Source organism: Lotus japonicus, chromosome 5 (genome assembly GCF_012489685.1).
Source record: "Lotus japonicus ecotype B-129 chromosome 5, LjGifu_v1.2".
In the NCBI taxonomy this organism is placed as follows: domain Eukaryota; kingdom Viridiplantae; phylum Streptophyta; class Magnoliopsida; order Fabales; family Fabaceae; genus Lotus; species Lotus japonicus.
In genome coordinates, this window is record NC_080045.1 from 57,905,937 (window position 1) to 57,927,760 (window position 21,824).

General features: G+C 36.3%; 3 protein-coding genes across 3 annotated transcripts; 2 read left to right on the top strand and 1 right to left on the bottom strand.

Annotated features, from left to right (window-relative positions):
• Positions 1 to 5,615: 5,615 nt before the first annotated feature.
• On the top strand, positions 5,616 to 8,843 carry LOC130716985 (lysine histidine transporter-like 6). The gene is made up of 8 exons (XM_057567057.1): positions 5,616 to 5,768; positions 6,051 to 6,196; positions 6,289 to 6,672; positions 7,303 to 7,696; positions 7,983 to 8,088; positions 8,228 to 8,319; positions 8,432 to 8,500; positions 8,642 to 8,843. The coding sequence occupies exons 1-8, from the start codon at positions 5,739 to 5,741 to the stop codon at positions 8,738 to 8,740; spliced, it is 1,320 nt and encodes a 439-aa protein (XP_057423040.1). The 5' UTR covers positions 5,616 to 5,738; the 3' UTR covers positions 8,741 to 8,843.
• Positions 8,844 to 9,608: 765 nt separating this feature from the next.
• On the top strand, positions 9,609 to 14,771 carry LOC130716982 (probable aspartyl aminopeptidase). The gene is made up of 7 exons (XM_057567054.1): positions 9,609 to 10,307; positions 11,161 to 11,308; positions 11,540 to 11,779; positions 12,048 to 12,180; positions 12,949 to 13,130; positions 13,707 to 13,819; positions 14,268 to 14,771. The coding sequence occupies exons 1-7, from the start codon at positions 9,646 to 9,648 to the stop codon at positions 14,374 to 14,376; spliced, it is 1,587 nt and encodes a 528-aa protein (XP_057423037.1). The 5' UTR covers positions 9,609 to 9,645; the 3' UTR covers positions 14,377 to 14,771.
• A 432-nt stretch (positions 14,772 to 15,203) lies between these two features.
• LOC130716984 (uncharacterized) lies at positions 15,204 to 20,193 on the bottom strand. Its single transcript, XM_057567056.1, has 5 exons — positions 19,724 to 20,193; positions 18,877 to 19,591; positions 17,260 to 17,626; positions 15,913 to 16,287; positions 15,204 to 15,547 (listed from the first exon to the last, which is right to left on the bottom strand). Exons 1-4 carry the CDS (start codon positions 19,950 to 19,952, stop codon positions 16,237 to 16,239), a joined length of 1,362 nt encoding a protein of 453 aa, XP_057423039.1. The 5' UTR covers positions 19,953 to 20,193; the 3' UTR covers positions 15,204 to 15,547; positions 15,913 to 16,236.
• Between the last annotated feature and the right edge of the window lie 1,631 nt (positions 20,194 to 21,824).

Here is a 21,824-nt window from a genome sequence, read left to right on the forward strand (position 1 = left end):
AAGTTTTTTTTTCCTGAAGAGTCATCAATTTTTAAAGTTAAAGGACCTAATTGTGAAAATTAAAAATGGTACACAAAAAGTATGGTTTTGTTATTTTCAATCACAAAATGATTATTCATTTGAACTTTTTCTTACAACTTCATGTGTGTGGTTGGCTTCGATTTCAACAATTATGAATAAAGAAAGTTATTTGTTCGGTCAATTCTCTACCACTTAATGTACTGACCTAGGAATGAAAAATTAATCTGATGGCTACTGACTGTGGAACACCCTTATCAAAACATTATTCATTTGTAAATTCCAAATAAGAATATATTATATATTATTTTAATGCAAATCACTAGGCAAGAAACAGGCCGTTCTATAAGGTTGACAAAATCCCACACTCCCTTCCCTTGCATGCCATACATGCATGAAATAGCTCACCCTTCCATTTAAAAAAATATATATAACGCAAATTGTATATGAATAAAAAAAACTTTTTTTAGATTATACGGTAACTTTTATACTTATTGAAAACTTAGCACTAGTTCTATTTTCCCTTTATTCAAATTGACTATGACTACTATTATATTCAAAGAAATTCATTTTAAAAAAATTAGCTTTCTATATAGTAAACGCTTGTGTCAAGCCCAAGGTGTTCCAATCTGGTGATGATAAGACATAAAATAACAAATTATTTTTAATAGTAAACTTTTTTGGTACAAATTTATGATAGTAAACTTAGAATAAGGTTCCAAAACTAAGTCCAAATACTGCAAATTTCATAAAGATACTGATACGTATCTTTCAAAAAAAAAATCAACGAGAAACAAATTAAGAAGAAAATAAATTTGATTTAAAAGAAGAGAAACGAGTACGGGTGTTGGGTACGACAGCCAAAACTCGTGCTTTATAGGCTAGCTATCATGAAATATTGCTCGCAACTTTGTTGAAGTTAATTGTAACTAGACTAGACTATAACCCGCGCGTTGCGCGGTGTGTTTTTTTTTTTTGAATATTAATATGATACAATTATATTAATTATGTTGTCCATTTCAAAAAAAAATTGCGTTGTCAAAGTAAAATTAAAGGAAATTGAAATAGATAGGAGATTATCATTTACACAGTCGAGGATTAACTATTTGGTGCTATAAAAAAAGAATAAACGAATGGAATTCATTTCATTTCATCAGTGACCAACTGCTACAAGCAAAACTGCAAAAGTAGAGTTAGTAGCTTCGGAGAAATAAGTTTGAACCATAGAAGAATAGGATCTAGCATTGGATAAGTTTTTAACCGGCCTCCTAGAATTAAAGCACACATTCATGTAGTAAGAAGACATAAACCAAATAAAGTAGAACCAAATTCTTCGACCACCAATGATTCGCAAAACAATATAAATATGAATAGAATAAACTCGAGCTTAACAAATGTACAATGCGCATACTCATAAATGATCAAAATGAGGTGACATTGCAATTTCATTGAGTTCTGTCACAAATGTCCTCGTAAGAGACAACATTCTGGTATCCCAAAGCCAGTTAAAATCCACAAGACATTCATTGACATTAAAAAAACTGGATAATTGAAAATCAAATCATGTCATACTATGGAGAAGATGGAAATAGAAAGTAAAGAATTAAAAACAAAATGTTCATTACTTATCAAGGAGCTAGTAACAAAATGTAAACTATCAGCTTCTCTTTTCTCCCATGTTCCTAGCAGCTGCGTATGCTTCTTGTTCCGTTTTCCTTTCTTTTTTCTTGTTTGTTGTTTGTTCCTAGCTCTTTGTTTCCCTTGGGTTGAAGTACCCCTGATACTTCCCTTTTTATATACTGAACTTTGGCTGATAAAAAAATACTCTTGGAAGTTTTCCCTGTCTCCGAATCCCAAACACGAATAACATCTTCTCGCACTGATAATGGTGTTGTTGAGTGGTCCCCAAATAAGCTTTATTTAATCTTCCTTCATTTCTCCTCCTTCGTAGATCATTAACCCCCAAAACTTCCAATCCTGTGTTTTCCAGATCAAATTTAACTTATTTTAATATATAAAAAAACCATTTGGCAGATTTGGGGAATGCGTTCAACCACTTGGCAGATCTGGGAACAGTGATATTAAATCAAAATTCAAAGTAAATTGTTAAAAATCACTAATTCATTCAACCTTTTTGTTGCAGTCAATTTTAGAAGCTCACATTTGATGAACAAATTTAGAAGAGCACTAGAGCTTTTCTTTGCCATATGGTTTCTGATGGACAATGTTTGGGCATTTGATTCACGTTTTGAATCATTCCAGCAAGCTCCAAATCCTCTGCATCATATCCTACTTGCTTGGAATGCAATCTGCTACTCTTTCCCTTTTTTGCTGTTGCGTGCCACTAGTTAGCACCCTTCTCAGATACAACATGAACATGGGCTCCTCGGCTAGTCTGAGGGATCCTTGGTAGTACATTTAACATGGATTGCATAAGAAAGTTCTGTGAAGGGGTTGGTGGTGACGGCAAGTTAGATGCACTGATAACCTTGACACTGATTACGTTTCTACCTCCTTCTCAATCATTAGTTCATCACCAATATAAACAGAATTTTGAAAGAGTCTAAATTTAAAATGGTGTCTCTCATACTTGCAAACTGGATGTTTAACCAGTTCCACGTGCTTGCTAATTCATGATATACAGCTGCAAGAAAAATGAGAAATTAAGGTTTCGATTTGGGCTATCTATCATCTAAGTCACCACACCACACCACACCGATCTTTCTCTTACCCCAATATTACCAAATGCCACTTGAGGTTATCTACCAACATATATATAGGGAGCCCTTAAATGACAGAAAGTGCAAGGAACACTGTGTAATTGGAAAATCTAAAAAGTAAATAAATATAAGAAAGTCCCACTCTAAAAATATTTTGTGATCAACTCCTCATCACTCCACATAAATTGTCCCAGTTTTCTTATTTCGTTTAGTTCCTTAACTGTCTCAGCCATGATTTTTAGCTTCATATAAAAAATCACCAAGCAAAATAGTTTCTTGAAAGAGTGTAGACTGAAAATGGTGTCCATACTCCCTCATAATTTCATACTTGATTTTGTACCAGCTGCTAACTAAATCATGTTAGACAGCTTCAAGAAAAATGAAAAGCTATTGTTTCATTTGGGCTATCTGTCATGAAAGCAACCTGCCAACCACACCAATATTTCTCTATTCCTAGTAAAGTATTATCAAATTTTGTCAATTAGAGGTTATCTAACAACATGTAGGTAGCACTTGGAAAATGCAACATTCAGATATCTGGCATTGGAAGAAGAAAAAAACAATAATTGGAAGGAATATGAAGAAAACTGACCTTGGGGGAGTAGAGCGATTGAAGTAAACGATTGGCGGAGGACAAGATATGATGTTTCATCGAAAAAATTGAACACTGCACAACGTTTTAGCTACTTTCCAAATTGAAGGTGTCTTGACCTTGCATCGTGAGCTACCAGAGACAAACATCTCACCAAACTCCTTGATGGACTTCCTAATTTTTTGAGAAGGAGAGTTCGCGGGGAACAGTCATATCTTCTTCTTAGGTCTCCTGACGGCGCTGTTTTCAGGTTGTGGATTGTGCGGCGACGTCAATATAAGCGAAACGGTGGAGGTTCCTCAAGGAATTGAGCCCGACGACGACAACATTGCAATTTGCAAACTCATACTCTTTGTTTGAAGATGCACAATTGGTTTGGTGGGAAACACTTTAATTTTATATTTGTGTTTTTTTTTTTTCTATGTTATTGTGTGATGTAGTTTAAATGGGTTATGATATATACACACATCTTCATTCATTTTCCACATTTTCTCTCATTTATTTCTCTTTTCTCTATCAATCAAATCATCTATCACATCTTTATTTTCTCTCTCATTTCTTCATATCTCTCTCTTCCTCCACCTCTCCACACCTCAAAAATAAGGTGTGAAGAAATAATTATTCAATTTAAATATTTTAAATATTTACTTTGGAAAGTGTGAGTTTAATGCATTCATAAAGTGTTTGAGAGTGAAGTCTATATGTTGTAAAAACTTGCATGCACATAGTGACAGATCACGTTTATTTCTTGACTTTTTGGAATTTTTCACGTTATATTATTGTTTGATGATTGTGTTTTGGTTTTATTTTCCTATAATACTGAAGCATCAGGTGTGTAAGGTCTTCTCAATGCTCTAACACCCGGTACATTGGATATGGGCTGAATCGTCTCACGACGCTTTGAATCCAGCTTAACTCATTAATGGGCGAACAACCTAACCCTTAGAACACACTACAACCCAGCTCTAAATGGCAAAGAGCCGACATCGAGGTGCCAAACCTTTCCATTGATATGAACTTATGGGGAAAATTAGTCTGTTATCCCTAAAGTAACTTTTATCTATTGAGCACGACCCTTCTACTTTGCAATGTAGGATCACTAAATCCGACTTTCATCCGTGCTTAATGTGGGTCTTGTAGTCAATCTTCCTTTTTGCTATTAGTATTACTAGAACTGAATCCATATAAATCTAGTTAGTCAACCCCATAATAATGACTCTCGAATAATGATTTTTTGCACCAAAACAATTGAATTATATATGAAGTCTTAAAGAGTGTGTTGGTTGGTTGAAACCACATTCAACAAACATATTTGATTTCCAATACAGTTTTTTCAACTAAGCCAAGTTGGATTGAAAAAAAAAATCCATTCACATTCAATTCAATGAATAAACAAATACACACTAAGTGGGTTCCTTAACATCTGATGTGGTTCATTTTCTTCTTGGCGGCAAGAGTAGAACCATGATAAGATGGGCCAAATAACTACTATTTCTGGTAGTACATGTTGTAGCCATTCACAAAGAAGGATGATGAGACCCCTCCCCTCCACTAACTTGACAAGAATAGCATTCATAAAATTCAATCATATTAGCCCAGAATTTAGTGGCTTAATTTCCAAGGATAAAAAAAATACCACTGTCAAGATGTGTAATGATGAAAGATTATATGCCTTACCCTCTTACCTGCAAAGCAAAACCTTCCCATTATTCCAAAATTAAATTAATCTTTCAAAATTCTCATTACCTTCAGGATTCGGCCACTTTTACATTACATATTAATAATATATGTGATCTTCTCAATACTGATTCTTTGGCCATCAGACCAATTCACTCACCTCCCCTAATAAAAAGTGCAAGTTTTTATGATATGATGTTCCATCATAAAAAGTATTCTCTTGAGTTATATATTTTAACAAAGTGAATCCACAAAGGAAAATTATTACTCTAAACTCCACAGCTCCCATACATTGTAACAAGGCAGCATTTGGGTTAGGCTTAAGTATTATCAGAATCAGATAGTGATGTGAAAGTAATTCCTCACTAACCTCCCATTGACTGTTGGATTTAGTGGGTTGACCATATCTTGCAACTTATCAAGTGATCAGACTTCCTGTTTCTCCCAAACTTGTTGTTCTTTGAATACACTCATCTTTTATTTTGATTTGATTTAAGCCAAAAAGGCTTTATAGGCAGAGATGAAGCTAAAAGCCTAAAATAGTGCAAAGTTGGATATGAAAGTGTTAAGTCACTATGTAGTAGGGTCAAGATGTTTATAAAATTATTGCATCAAATATTTTTTACACGTCAATTAATCACCACACACATATATATACATAGCTGATGTACTTCACTTGAACTCCAAAATCATTGTCTTCTTTGTCTGCTTTGATTTGTGAGCTAGCTAAAATGGTTTCTGCTCCTTCTCCACCTTCTAAGGTAATTCCATTTCAGTGCATATCCATAATCACTCAGCAAGGTCTCTTGCAATTGTTATTCTCATTAACCCACTATTTCAAAAGCTTAAAATGTTGAGTAAATATCACACAAATAGCTTATACTATTTCAAAATGCACATGCACACATACCTTGTATTGAAATTCTAGACTATTTAGTCATAAAGACTCCGATACAACCAGCTATAAACATAATTTGTTAAGTAAAGATTATATGAATATTTTTATATCATATTTTCTCTTATTGTTTTTGCATCTTGTCCAGTTGCAGGAAGCTCAATCAGAAGGAAAATGGGTGGAGAATGGCCCCTCTCGCGACGCCAAATGGTGGTACTCAACTTTCCACACAGTGACAGCCATGATAGGGGCAGGTGTTCTTGGCCTGCCATATGCCATGGCATATCTAGGATGGTAAACTTGAAGAACTAGCTTCAACCCCACACAAAAAGTTGGCAATTTGACAAATTTCCTGCTGAAAGTTTATCTTTTTCTCTTCTCTGTAGGGTTCCAGGGATCTTGTTGTTGATGCTATCATGGTGTCTGACTTTAAACTCAATGTGGCAAATGATCCAGCTACATGAGTGTGTTCCGGGAACTCGTTTCGATCGCTATATTGATCTTGGTCGACATGCTTTTGGACCAAAACTTGGACCCTGGATTGTGCTCCCCCAGCAACTTATTGTTCAAGTTGGGTGTGACATTGTCTACATGGTTATTGGGGGGCAGTGCCTAAAGAAGTTTACAGAGTTAGCATGCACCAATTGCACACAACTCAAGCAAACTTACTGGATTCTGATTTTTGGTGCCATCCATTTCTTCCTGTCTCAGCTTCCAAATTTCAATTCTGTTGCTGGGGTGTCTTTAGCAGCAGCTGTGATGTCATTAAGGTACTTCTTTATCTCATGATGTCTAGCATTTAGGATATTTGTTTCATAACAGTTTAGACTAGTTGCTTAACCCTGATTAAGATGGAATATTGACATCCTACAAGGCCATATGACGGTTTTGGGTTAAGGTTAAGGCAATCCTGCATTAACGCAATCAAGAAATCCAAACTGTTCAATCAAGATTGGTGGGCTCGTATATTTCATTAAGAACATATAGCAAAGTAGGTAATCCAATTTCACCATATGGCACAATTGACCACCAAGGTGTTGATGTTATATGAAAAAGGGCAATTCTAGTGCTAATGTAGGCAGTCTAACTTAGCATTTTTTTTTCCAAAAGTCTGATTTAACGGCTCGAATTTGAAACCGCAAAGTCACATGGCAACAACCTTAATGTTGTGTCGAGGCTCGCCCTCGTGTTGGTGTTGATGTTATATTAAAAGTTATGAACTATAACACCTAGATAAGCATCAGCAATGAACCATCTGCATTTCCTTACTATTTGGGGATAGTTTAATAGTTTTGATGAAATGCAAACAGATAAAATGTAAATACCATAAAGCAATTGAAAGTCAAGTGAATAATTATTTCAAAAACACTAACCTGGTTTTCATGTGGCTTTGACTGCAGCTATTCAACTATAGCCTGGGTGGCTTGCTTGAGTAGAGGAAGGATTGACAATGTTAGCTATGCTTACAAGAAAACCAGCACAACAGACTTAATGTTCAGGGTCTTCAATGCACTTGGTCAAATTTCATTTGCATTTGCTGGCCATGCAGTGACCCTTGAAATCCAGGCCACAATTCCCTCAACCCCAGAGAAACCCTCAAAGATATCAATGTGGAAAGGTGCTATTGCTGCCTATTTCGTCAATGCAATATGCTATTTCCCTGTTGCACTCATTGGATACTGGGCTTTTGGGCAAGCTGTTGATGATAATGTGCTTATGGCTCTTGAAAGGCCCTCATGGCTTATCGCCTCAGCTAACTTGATGGTTTTCATCCATGTTGTTGGTAGCTACCAGGTAAAAATATAAAATTTGTAGTTTTCACATCAAATTTTGCTCTCTTTTTTATGGTCGCCCTAGTACTAGTATCCTCCACGTGAAGTAGTTCTATTCGAGCAAGAAACATCCACATCCTGATGAAACTAGCTCTTCCAGCGTGAGTTTTTTTCATTCCCAAGACTCGAACCTGAGACCCTACTTAAGTGAAAATTAACTATCTATCGCTTGAACCAACCATCTATTGATCAATTTTGATATTCATGTTTCTTAATTGATGAGGTAAATATGAAATTGTGTATTCTAGGTTTATGCCATGCCTGTTTTTGACTTGATTGAGAGGATGATGATTAGAAGATTGAACTTCACACGTGGACTTGCACTCAGACTTGTTGCTAGATCTTCTTATGTAGGTGAGCTTCCAAAACTCAATACTAATCCATAATATCACTACAAGGCAATCTGTCAGTTCTAAAGAGCAGAGTAAGGGAGAGAAAAATTGTTTTCCCCATGAAAATCCTTGATTTTACCAAATTTGTGAAAATGTTTCAGCTTTTACATTGTTCATTGGGGTTACTTTCCCTTTCTTTGGCGACCTTCTTGGATTCTTTGGTGGATTTGGTTTTGCTCCCACTTCATATTTTGTAAGACTCTCTTGCCCTTTCAATCTCCTTATGCTTATAATTTGCCAAATTTATTTACAAGAAAGAGTTCAAAAACCAGAAGAACAATGTACTTGCTTATTGATTGTTTCAGCTTCCTGGCGTAATGTGGCTGATAATCAAGAAGCCAAAGAGATTCAGCACCAACTGGTTCATCAATTGGGTAATGAATGATCAACAATTCACAATAGAAACTTTTCATTTAAAAGGCATCAAATGAAACAATATAAAATAGATGAAAGAATCCAGAGGATCACTGAGTTGTTTCCTGTGTGTATTGACTGTGAATTCATGTGTGTTTCAGGCTTCAATATCCATAGGAGTGTGCATCATGTTGGCATCCACAATTGGTGGCATGAGGAATATTGTGGTTGATTCATCAAGTTATAGTTTCTATACTTAAACAGTTAAACTATGATGTTACTGGAGTAATATGGCAAACAAATTTAATGCAATGAATCAAGCAGGACTAGATTATCAAATTAATTACGTCTTTGTTACTTTGAGTACCTCTGTAATCTTTTTTCATATTCTTCTCTCCCTCCCAAAGTTTCTTTTTCGTATACATTTCTCTAAGTTCATATATCTGTGCAACTCAAAATTGTTCACCAACTAAGCGGCATATATATATATAGGCAGTTAAATCTTGCAGAGCTCTAAGCACAATTTGTCCAAGTAATATCAAAATGGAATGCCATAAAATCATCAATTTTACTCCTAAGAATTCGTTAACAAACACATTAAAAGGTGTATATATTTGATATTGAGATAGTCTAGAATAATCATATGATCATAATCTTCGCAGTTTCATAGGTCCTATGGATCTCTCCAACAAAATTATTTTACTAGCTTAATATTTTTTCCAACATTGACTATCCAATTAATCCGCCGTAAACAAGTCTCTTGGACGATGATGAAATCTCTAATTTCATAGTTAAGGTTAAAGGATGAAGTGAACTAACCACTTAAAAGAGGTTAATTTTAATGCACAGTTAAAAAAATTGTCACTATCAAACACATAGATCAACCGACATGAGTTGTTTTGGTTTAAACAGATGTCTTGGGCTTGAGTTCATCTGAATGTAGATGTGTTCAATACTTCAAAAGACAATTTTGTCGCTCATAATAGTCTTACTCGGGTCAGAAATACAAACAACAGGGCTTCCAAGTTGATTCGTAGACCTTCTCCCTAATCTATATATACATCAATTCTTACCCCTTGAACTATTATTCGAAACACAAAATTGTACATAACTATAATGGTTAAAAAACCATAAAGAATAGAAGTGGCTGAAGTCAGTTAGAAAGATGGCATTGATAACTCGACCCCAGATTCTACTTCACTCCTATTCTTCTTCTTCATCCCATCTCCTCCGCTTCCCAAAACTCTCCGCCGTACCCACTCGCCGCCGTAGCTTCTCCTCCGCCGTCAAAGCCAACTCCACCACACCTCCTCCGCAACAACCCGGATCCATTTCCATCGTCGGCGACCTCCTCGACTTCCTCAACGAATCCTGGACCCACTTCCACGCCACCGCCGAAGCAAAACGCCAACTCCTCGCCGCGGGTTTCGAGCTTCTGAACGAGAACGAACAATGGGATCTCAAACCCGGAGGACGCTACTTCTTCACCCGCAACATGTCGTCCTTGCTCGCTTTCGCCGTCGGAGAAAACTACCAGCTCGGTAATGGTGGGTTTCATGCCATTGCGGCGCATACTGATAGCCCCTGCCTCAAATTGAAGCCCAAAACGGCGTCGTCGAAGGGTTCCTACTTGATGCTCAATGTTCAAACCTATGGTGGTGGCTTGTGGCATACGTGGTTTGATAGAGATTTGAGTGTTGCAGGAAGGGTCATTCTCAGAAATCGTAGTGGTGATGGTGATGGTGATGGAAATTGTTTTCTTCATAAGCTTGTCAAAGTTAAGAAACCAATCTTGCGTATACCCACACTTGCCATTCACCTTGACCGGTACATTGTTAACTCAACTTTCTACCATTCATCGCATTCATACCATACTATTTTATCAGTCTATCATCATAACATGTGGAGCTGACTGATATTCATATCAGGGTTGTTAATGGCGGATAGCGTAGTGTAACGGCAAGCCCAAAAAACGCTATTTCGAGCACTATTGCGGCGCTATAGCGGTAAATAGTGGAGTAGCGGTGAACCCCCAGGGCGCTACGCTATAGCGCTATTGCCCCGCTATAGCGCGCTATGAATTTTTGATTATGTGATATGCTTGAATAAATATTTTTCAATTATGATTGATAAGCAATTACTAGCCACTTAACTTTTGTTCTATTGAGTGAAAGGACCGTGACCGTCATTAACATTGCTTGCGTGTACATTTATCGAATTTTAGGTACTTAGTTGATATTTTCAAGTCCTAGTTATATAGAATTGCAGATAAGAGCTAGGGGACGTAGGGGTTGGGTGGGATGAAGGGTGAAGGGTGAAGGGTTCGAACCTGAGGAGGGACTAATTTACTAACGAATAACATTTGCCTATCAAAAAATATATATATATAGAATTGCAGATAATGACTTTACTGATTCGGATGATACCTTTGGGATTTGGGGTTCAAACTGAAGCACTTTCATATGTGCTTTATATACTTCAAGTTGCTTGATCTTTATAGGCTGTTGTGTTGAAACTATCATTATAGTGTTACTGTTAATGGAGGAGTTTATTTGGTTTTCTTATCTGGCTATACTGTTGTTTTTTCCCTATTGCTTGTTTGCGATGTGCCAATTTTTTGCTACAGAAACATGCAGGCTAGCTGATTCTATCACTGTTTCTTATTTGCTTCATTGTTTAGGACAGTGAACCAGGATGGTTTTAAACCAAATCTAGAGAATCATCTTCTTCCTTTACTCTCATTGAAACTTGAGGATACTTCTTTGGAGTCAAAAGAGAAGGCTACGACATTGTCATCCAAACCTTCTCATCATCCATTGCTTATGCAGGTAGCTTTTTTCCCCTACTACCTTTGAGTTGATTTTGAATGTGAATTGCTCTCAAAGGGTTTGATAATAGAACAAGATGCCATTTTCATGGAGGAATGTTATTTATTTTAACTATTATAGAACATTAAAACATGCTTATCCAATAACGAAGATGCTGATTTCTAAATTTTTATTTTAACTGTAAATTACCTACCTATATTTTCTTTATAATAGCTCGTCTTCAATCCTCAGATATTGTCAGATGAGTTGAACTGTGATGTCGATGACATAGTGAATATTGAACTGAATGTTTGTGATACTCAACCTAGCTGCCTTGGAGGTGGAAACAACGAATTTATATTTTCTGGAAGATTAGATAATCTAGCTTCAAGTTATTGTGCATTAAGGGCACTTATTGACTCATGTGAATCTCCTGGCGACTTAGCAAGCGAACATGCCATTCGGATGGTTGCTTTATTTGACAATGAGGAGGTATTTTTCTCCTTGCTTAATCATGTTTTGAATTGTTCTGAATAACCTCAAATTGAAACCGTTACCCAAAGAAAAAAAAAAAGATAATTCCATCATTTTAAAATTCAAGCCATGAATACAAGGATAATATACTATATGGATTTTATATTCTTTTTTTTACGTTATAGATTTTCTCCTTTTTATGTGTTGGTATACACATTTTTTGATTCCAATATCCTGACATTTCACTGTTGATTTCTCAATGCTACGTCTAACTGCTGCTATTTAGGTGGGTTCAGATTCTGTTCAAGGAGCTGGTGCACCCACCATGTTTCAGGCCATGAGACGTATAGTTTCTGATTTAGCAAATAGCTATGTTGGTGAAGGCTCTTTTGAACGCACTATTCGCCAGTCATTTCTTGGTATATCATCCTCTTATCAACCTTTTAAGTTGTGACTAATGAATGAACAATAGTGTTGATACCATGTGCTTGGTTGCAAACTTCAATTGTCAATCATGTGTTATAGACTTATAGTTCATCTCATCTAGAATAGATAACTATAGTGGCTTCCTGAAGGTCTCACTCACACTATGGATTTTTGCTTGGAACTGTGTTCAGGTTTTGTGAATTGATATATAATGTTGGAGTGGGTTTGGTATTCAAAATAGTGGCTGAAATTTAAAAAAAAAAAAAAAAGAGTCGCATGATCTGTTTCAGTCATGGCCATGGTGACCGATTGTTGCTGGACTAATTTTTCTATGGTATATGACTAAGGAAATAATCATTGAATTTGTTTAATTAATTATTATGTTTCTGGGGCTCTCCTAATCACTGGATCTATTAAGATGGCAATTTGAAATTTTGGGGACAAATTGAAATTTAAAATGAAAAAATAAGAAGAGGGAAAGAGGAAGAACTTATGCACAAAATTTGTTTCAGGATTCAATGAAAATGTGTTAATGATTTTGTCCGTGCAGCATTGAGCTTTTGTTCTTAATTAGATTTTAAATGCTGTAATAATGTAATAGTTCTATTCAGGGTAAAAGGACATATTGAATTGAATGGACAGTAGTCTCTTTTCCTATGTTTTGCAAGCAATTGTGAACTTGACGATGTCCTTAATATGTTGTCGGACATAATAGTCTGAAAAGGAATACTAAAGTACCTTTTGGGTTCTATCCATAATAGTGTCTGCAGATATGGCCCATGGAGTTCATCCAAATTTTATGGATAAGCATGAAGAACTCCACCGACCAGAGCTTCAGAAAGGACTCGTTATTAAGCACAATGCAAATCAGCGCTATGCTACCAATGGAATCACATCTTTTCTTTTTAAAGAAGTTGGGAAAATTCATAACCTTCCAACTCAGGTATTCTATGATTTCATTTGTTCAAATATATTATGAATGTAAAAAATTCATTACAAAGGTTTGGAGACTGTCTTAATGCAGAACTACAGGAAATTTTTCTAATCAGATATTGAATGTGTTTGTTTCATATTACTTTACAAAATAACACTTAAGTACTTCACACTTATTTTTATTTGTTTGGATAAGCTTTTGAAAATATCAAAATTTACAACAACAAAAAAAAAGCAAATGTCAACTTCTTAGCTTCTGCTTTATATATAAAATGTCTAAAAAGCTGCCCGTACTAAAAAATGAGATGTCTTTATAGTTGTAAGTTGTAACTAAGTTCAAATTAGCTTCTGCTTTATATGTAAGTTCTAAAAAATAAATCACCTTTTCCCACTTCCTTAGAATCACTTTTGCTTTTATGTTTTAACAAACTGCCCGTTCATACTAGTTCATTCATGGCTAACTAATGTATAGTTCTAGCCATTTTATAGATTAGGAGGGTGCATGATGGACTTCACTTCTCTGCTTATGGCTGTTGTATCACACAATTTAGGTAGCTGAAAGTTAACTTGTCTGCTAATACTGCAGGAATTTGCGGTTAGAAATGACATGGGATGCGGATCAACCATAGGTCCAATTCTTGCTTCTGGGGTTGGCATCCGAACTGTCGATTGTGGAATTGCTCAACTTTCAATGCACAGGTATCAACTGATTTTTGCATGAATGCTTTTAAAAATAATAATTACAAAACCTATATTATTAAAGCCTTTGTGAAATGTGAAATCTTGTCATATATACTCAGCCTTGATACTAAAAAGGTATAACAAGTATAACCATCTCTGTCAATTGGCTCAACTACATTTGCCATATAAAAAATCACTTTGTGGTTTAAGGTTTGACTTTCTCTTTTAAAATCAGGTATCAGATATAGGGAAATGTCTTTTTTCTCTGCACTACTAAGCACATTACCTGCTATCTCTGTTGATTAATTGTCTAATTTTTATTTAATTTCTTCTTGTATAAATAATTACAAGAAAAAACCATGCTGTAAAAGAACAAATGTTTTTACTTTCTTGTGCCATTCATTTCTGACCCACTCCAAGGATATAAAATATGGGTTATCTGAGTCTGCTCATACTTTGGTTGCAGTATAAGAGAAATATGTGGAAAGGAAGATATAGACATCGCTTACAAGCATTTCAAAGCTTTCTATCAAAGCTTTTCAAGCGTAGACAAGAAGCTGACTGTGGATATATGAGCCGTTTTTTCAGCCAGCATTGATTTCGGAAAAGTGCAGGATTTTTTGATTGAATCTGAAGAGAACAAAGCCTGATTCTCCTCCTAAAATTTAAGCACATGAGTTTTCTTGGCTAGTTTTTAGTTTGGTTATGTAAAGGTTTTGTTACTTTTGCAAAGCCCTTCTTTATGTGCTCAACGGTTGTATGTACACATTAATACATGTGTTTGAGTTTAATAGTGATGCACTCATAATATAAAATATTTATATAGGCATCCAATTTTCTATTCATGATTTGATTTTTTTGATTTTGAAGAAGGGATGGAAATGAAGAACAAGATGAGTATGTACGGATTTTGTAAATTTATTAGAAGGAAGCACCGGTGAACAATATGATATGACCTTGGAATTGAAAATGCGTAATTACTAACTAGCTCATGAGACTACCGGTTGTCCTTTTTATAAAAGGATCACCTTAGTTTCCACCCAATTTTTCGTAACTTGTGGTCTAAATGATGAATCACACACATACATGTTGTTCCCAAACATAAGCAAGGACAAAGTATTAAATTTAACAATCCACATCAAATCAGGATTATATGCAAAAGAAATAACTTGTTACAAAAATAAATCATCTGCTGGTCACCATTTTTTGAACTTTTATCTTCGTCAAACCACTTTTAACCTTTGAAAACACATTTTACTTATGGATAACTCTCGAATAAAATAGCGCATGCATGCATGCTAACACACTTGATTTTTCAAAAATGGCAAAATTGTCAATCCAAACAAACTCTTTTCGGCTCAAATCCTCTGCAGAAACCATCTCACATACTACCACTAAAATGTATCCACGCAGAATAAGATTACGTATTTCGATTAAGTGATTTACATAAAAACAGGAGGGGGAAATTGTAAGCAAATAACTCAATGAGCACCTCATGGTTTGCACGAAAAGCTAAAAGATAAATAGCAATGAAATCCAAACTAAAAAAGGGAAAGTTAAATAGTTTAATATACAATCACAGTCCACAAAAGGTCATGTACAACATGTAATTTCATCAGACCATACTGTAGCATTGCGACACGCGATTAGATCTTCAGAAATTCCACTTGAATCTCAGCATCAAGAATTCCAGCAATATGAGCACGCCAAACTCTTTTGCAGTGAGCCCTTAAGCTCTTAAGGGAGCTGTAGCCAAACGACGAAAGCAGAAAATAAGTAATTGATACTCATTCTGTAAAGGTAACTTGAACAATAGCTCCATTTACTTTACATGTTTGCATAAACTTGGCTAGAAGTGAAGAATTGAAATATTGTTTCACATTATTTTTCAGATGGCAAGTTTCAAGTGCGAATTAACTTGTCAAACAACTTTAGTAAAGGAATATTTGAATGTGTCACTGTCTCCCTGTCTCCCTGATGATTCAACACTTTCTAATCTATTTACCCCATTTCAAGAAATGGAAATGATGAACTTTCAATAGATATAGGAATTAATTGCGCAGCCAAGATAAAAGAACTGTATTCCACAGCATAGGTCAAGCAAAGCATACCTTCGTCCAAGTCAGCCACAAACTTAATCAGCTCTGGGTAAATCCCCAATACACCCTTGTTAATCTTCAGGAGCAATATGCTCGCTCTAGAAGCTCCTGACAGAAAATGCAAATGTCCACAAGGGCCACAGTAATGGAAGATGCAAGAAGCATCCTTTGCCAGACTGAGAATGGAGGAATGGATCAATGTTGGTCTTTCTGAGCCATTCCAGACCACCTCAGCCTGTATGCCTGCACTCCAATCAGCGAAAAGAAATTTGGAGCTGCAGCAGCCCATCAGCTATATGTCACTGGCTGATCAGGTGCAGGCATGGCCCAACCCCTTCACCAGGGCCGGGCGAATCCATAACTTGCATCAGGCGGAGGTTGATGAGACTGCAGCATCAAGGACATTTAAGAGTAAAATCAGATCCAAATGGAAGGCAAAATTCTAAATATGTGAAACCTCAATGACCAAAATGAAGCAGAAAATAAACCTAAAATATGGTGAGAGTAGGTGTGGGGATGGCATCAATAGATTTTCCCACATCACTATCCTTGAACAAAAAAAAACACAAGGTACAGAACAGATGCGGAAAAACTGACATCCTCAAGAAAAAGAAGGGATGCACACCACACCTCCAAGACCAAGACTATCACACATTACTGAAAACAAAAATATTTTTTAAGAAAAGGTAAAAGAAGAAGAATTTCCAAGAAACAGGATAGTAATAGGATAAACCAAATGAGCTAGCAGATTTGCAGATGCAACTGCCTCGCTTGTATATATACCCATCTACTCTATCAGACAGGTGACCTGCATCTATACAACTGATGCCAAATATTTAATTTCCACAGATGCAAAGTAAAAAAGACATTTTCCAACTCACTTTTCATTTCCAAATTAATTTTTTAGCATTGAAGAAAGAAGTACCCCCCAGGTCAATTTTAGAAATTGTTCAAGCACATAACGAATTCACAATTCACATGCACAAAGCACAATTATCTAAAAATAGGAATATCCTCATTCAAAGCCACGGAAACACATCCCTACAGTTTTCATGAAATGATATTATGGTTCTCTCTCTGTATGCATCGCATGTATGTGCAAGTGCACCACTAGAATCAGTTGCATACGAGAAAAGGAAAAATAGTTAACATTCCTTTTATGGCTTTGTCCTCTGAAGGTTCTCATAAAACTAAAGCTTAACAATAGTACTTTAAGTTGCTTCAATTCGACTCATGAATGCAGTGCAACAAGTATGCTGAACGGTATATAAAATCACAGAAAAGGAAAAATATAAACCTTGTTGATTTATTGTATATGATTTGACCAACCAAATATTGAAGATTTAGGGGGAGTTATACCTGTGAAAAGGGTTGGTGTTCATGAGGGATAAAAGGCATTCCAGGACCCTGAGAAGAATATTGAGATGAATGCAAATACAAAGTTGACGGGGAGCGTAAAGCAACTTGACTAGGATTAAATGGTGACAAAATGGTCTCTGGATGTCCGTATCCCATTCCAGCAGGTGATGATGATGGAGCCCATGACCCAGGCATATGATGTGGTAGAGGTCCTGGTTGGTGTTCAGTAGAAAACTGGGGTCCGTGAATGGATCCAACTCCAAGTTGTGGGAACTCAGTGTTGTAATTCACTACTGGTGTATACATTGGCTGCATGGTGTATGAACCACCATTGAACCCAAACCCGGGGTCAAATCTTTGCATATACCTGTAATGGAAGTTAGGAAAAAATAATTGATCAGATTAATCCAGCATACTCTAACCTCATCTCAACATTTATATTATTAAACTTGCAATTTTTTATGGAACATAGTAACATACAAACATGTCAGCACATTAAAAGATTAAATAGCATTTCATTCGGATGCAGAGACCTACAGCAGAACAGTTGCAAGAATGAAGTACATATTAAGTATCAAAATCTCTAGAATCTTGAATATCTATTGTGCAGCATTAAAGTACATACTTTATTTCAAGAGTTTTTAGGAGTTAGGATATGGGGATTGGGGACCAACACTGAGAAATGAGAATACTCTTATTTCTATTTTGTTTGATTGAAAACAGGTTTATTATTGAAGTATCAACTGATTGGTAACACCAAGATGTTTCAGGGGCTTTTTCTAGCATATGTACGAGCAGAAAAAAAATGCACACACCACTGTGATATTTTCAAACTGAAAATAAAACTAGGTGTTTAGGTACCGTGGCATTTCAGCAAATATGCAAAAACGTTCACCTTACAATCAGTTACAATACATATTATATAATAACCCCAAAACATATTTCAGTAGAATATATAGCTGTTGTTAATATAAAATTGCATGTTGATATTAAAATATTAAAATAACAAGATAACAAAAAAATTAATATCCTCATTTTGAAGGAGTTGCGGAAAAGAAGAGGAAATCTGAAATGTTCTGTTTACCAAAGACAACTTATTATCAATTATATATTTGAAAAATAAAATGTATATCAAAATAAAGCTTCAATATGGGCGCCAAGCCTATATCCTTGAAAATGTGCACATGAGATGTTTAATAGATGCTCATCTAATTTCCAAATTCTTTAAGTGTTGGAACCAGAAATAGCAGGTGATGTTAGATAAGAAATAGAATTTGAGTGTTTTTATTCAGAAGCAAATCTAAATACTGAAGAAATCTTCACTGCATAAAGCTGGTTAGCTCCTGGTCTCCTACCATAGTGAATCAACACTAAATATACAGCTACACAGATGCATCATGTCCGCACCCCACAACTCATATATTCACGAAAATGACACGCCAGATAAAAAAATGAATCTATTAAAATATCCAAGCCATCTAACAGCTCCAACAGTGACTCTCAAACCCTTTTATTTCATAAGGCTGATGAACAAGAAAAAAATACCACAACCTCTGACGGACAAGTGACAAAATGCAAAACTAAATACAATGGTACAATGGTAAAAGGCACACATACCTGTCATAGTTCCTGTCATAATCAGGATCATTGCGATCAACTTCACGGTCCCGAAATACAGCCACCTTACTACTTTCCCTGTACCTACCAATCGAATCTTTCTCTGTCCTACTTCTAGCCCTACTGTAATCTGTTGAAGACTCGACCGACTCCTTACCAGAACTGACATCAGACACAGAAGCAGATTTTCCTTCCACCCTAGAAACCGAAACCCTCGACGAACCAATTAAGGTGTTATCCTGCTTCCTAGATTCATGTTCAGGCTTCCCGCCCGCAGTACTGCCGTTACTACTGCTCGAGCTAAAGATCCTAGCACGGGCCCTATTATACTCCTCTTTTCTCTCTTCCACACTTTTCGAGTTCCTATTTTTTTCCGAGTTTGAGTTTGCATTGCTAAAACTTTGGGACTGCTTCTTCGGTCTCTGTTTAATAGCAACCTTCCTGACTTCATTGTCTTCCGACGGCAATTTCACCGGAATGTCAGCGAGTCGAATACAAGGAAGCTTACTACATCCAGGAGTCTTGTGGACAATAATTCTTGACCCGGAACCATCCGGTAAGCTATTGTCCAGTAAAACCATAGACTGCAACGAGTAATGCTGAGCCAACCGGTGCGCAGCCAACCGCAAATAGGACGTCGGCAGCTGCTGAAACTCCAGCTGCTGTCGATTCGGATCACGAACGAACTTCTCGATATCTTGCTCCATTCGCAAAACTGTAAATTAAATAAGAAACCCTAATTAGTACAATCGAAAAACTGCGAATCATTCAAGCATCGATAATTTGACTACTTTAACATCAATTGAAGCAGAGACAGTTAGTTACAATGGGGAAAAGTAAAACTCACTTGAAAGGCGTTCGCGAGGGTTCTGAATCGCGTCGCGGAGGAATTGGTCAACCTGGTTGATGATGTCATCGGAGACGCTGTCGCCGGCACCGGCACTAGGCGGAGCAGAAGGAGTAGCACCGTCAGCGTGGTGATTGTCGGATGAGAGCATCAATTTGAAGCGGTTGTCCAAATCGGCGACCTCCCATGACTCCGGTGCTGCTCTGGAATCCTCTGCAGAGCCCTCCATGGAAGAAGAATTGCTGTAGAGAAAGGGGATTTACTAGGGTTAGGGAGGTGAAGGGTTCATCAGAGAAGACCAATTGGGACCGAAGGTGAAGTTTGTGGAGACGATTTCATGAGCTAGGGTTAGGGTTCAGAAACGGGGATTTGAAATTGGGAGCAGAGTGAGAGAATGCTATGGGGATTGGGGATAGATTTTGATTTGATGACATTCGGATTCGAGAATTTATCTCCAAAGTGTCACGTATGCTAATTGCATGTCCTAAAATCAGTTTTTTATTGGGTTCAATATTTTCACCTCTCTAACATATAAAATTTAAAATAAATTAATCCCTGAAATTTTTCATCAAAGATTCTGGATTTTTTTTTAAATAATATCAAGTGACGTAAAGTGCTTGCATAATATTTACAGATAATAGCTCAAGTGATAAGAGTTGAGGTTACGGACATGAACGGGGAGAGTCCAAGGATCAAGTAGTGGGTCTAGTCATATAAAGTTTCTTTTCCTCCAATCACTCACCGCAACTCTCACCTAAAGCAGCATGGGTTCATCGTAACATCCACACATACACAACCGCCACGTACCACCCATGCCAAGCTTTCTCATTCCTAGGTCAGACAAAGACACCTTTCACTTACCCACATTGTCACCCTTTGTCTTGCAAACTCGTGCTACCATGACCATAGCTTCTTAGGTCGGGTTTCTATTATGGTAATGGTGGTTCGATCTCCTTGGCAAGACAGTGTCGAGCTCGAGGAAGAAGTCGTGGATGAAGGAGTCGACCTTTGGGGTGACTACGACATTGCCAAATCAACACAAATGAGGGAGGTGGTTTGGATGGGGTCATTGCTCGAACCCATGGCTCACAAGGCTTGAGTCAATTATGAATTTGAGGCTGCTGGTGGCTTTCTGGGTTGGTTTGGGTGCAAAGCAAAGATGGGAGTTTGATTAGGTGGTGCAAGACGCAAGGTGATTTGCTAGGGCTTGCGATTGTTTGGCGTTGAATGATTCTAATGCAATGGTTGGAGCGATACATCTCAATGGAGGTTGAGTTTGATGGCATGGAATGGAGCAAAGTGATGGGCGACATCTAAATGGACTGGGCATCAAGGTGGAAGGAACAAGATGATGGTTTTCGATTTCTTTTCTAATCTAGACCTTATTTTTAATATATATACTCAAAATTCTAATTGTGATAATTTAATTTATTTTGATCCATAAATTGAAAAAATTAACATATAATTATTATCATAAATTGCTGAAACAGATAATTCCTATTCTACTTCTAAACTTATTTTCTACTCTTTCTTAGTTTTTTATTTTATAATTTATTAAATTTCTAAACTTCATCTGCTCGTACATTTAAATTCTAATTTTCTATTTTCCCCTATTTCAATCTCGAGCCTTAATTTTGATTCAAATTCAAAACAATTGTACTGCATACACACATCATAATTTATTTATTCGTTTCAAATTCAAAGTATAAGTTATAAAAGAAATAATTTACTATAAATTTAATTTGGATTATATATCAATAATGTTTATATTATATATGATACTACTTGACCATATATTCTAAAAAGGGCAGAAAAATCTAGCAAAATGTTTACTCATACCAATACCTGATATGATTAATATAGACATCAAATAGAATAACAATAAAATAGGATTTAATGTACATACATTGTGACTGTAACACTTACAGTGACACCAAATGATTGCTTGCACATCAAAAAGTAAGTTTTGATTTCAGTTAAAATAGTAAATCAAGTCCTTTGGAGGTGGTTTGACATGAAACAATTGAATGTAAAGGTAAAACTTTACACATGAAAATTAAACTCGTAAAAATAACAGCTTTCTTTTATGTATGGCTCTGCG

What these genes read in the sequence shown, in the direction of transcription:
- LOC130716985 (XM_057567057.1), top strand. Translation starts at nt 5,739, where the DNA reads ATGGTTTCTGCTCCTTCTCCACCTTCTAAG. An exon ending in ATGTTGTTGGTAGCTACCAG is followed by an intron (nt 7,697 to 7,982) that starts GTAAAAATATAA and finishes TGTGTATTCTAG; the next exon opens with GTTTATGCCATGCCTGTTTT. An exon ending in CCAACTGGTTCATCAATTGG is followed by an intron (nt 8,501 to 8,641) that starts GTAATGAATGAT and finishes TGTGTGTTTCAG; the next exon opens with GCTTCAATATCCATAGGAGT.
- LOC130716982 (XM_057567054.1), top strand. Translation starts at nt 9,646, where the DNA reads ATGGCATTGATAACTCGACCCCAGATTCTACTTCACTCCTATTCTTCT. An exon ending in TTCATAACCTTCCAACTCAG is followed by an intron (nt 13,131 to 13,706) that starts GTATTCTATGAT and finishes CTAATACTGCAG; the next exon opens with GAATTTGCGGTTAGAAATGA. An exon ending in GCTCAACTTTCAATGCACAG is followed by an intron (nt 13,820 to 14,267) that starts GTATCAACTGAT and finishes CTTTGGTTGCAG; the next exon opens with TATAAGAGAAATATGTGGAA.
- LOC130716984 (XM_057567056.1), bottom strand. Translation starts at nt 19,952, where the DNA reads ATGGAGGGCTCTGCAGAGGATTCCAGAGCAGCACCGGAGTCATGGGAG. An exon ending in TATGACAGGAACTATGACAG is followed by an intron (nt 17,627 to 18,876) that starts GTATGTGTGCCT and finishes CTTCCATTACAG; the next exon opens with GTATATGCAAAGATTTGACC. An exon ending in AACACCAACCCTTTTCACAG is followed by an intron (nt 16,288 to 17,259) that starts GTATAACTCCCC and finishes TTGATGCTGCAG; the next exon opens with TCTCATCAACCTCCGCCTGA.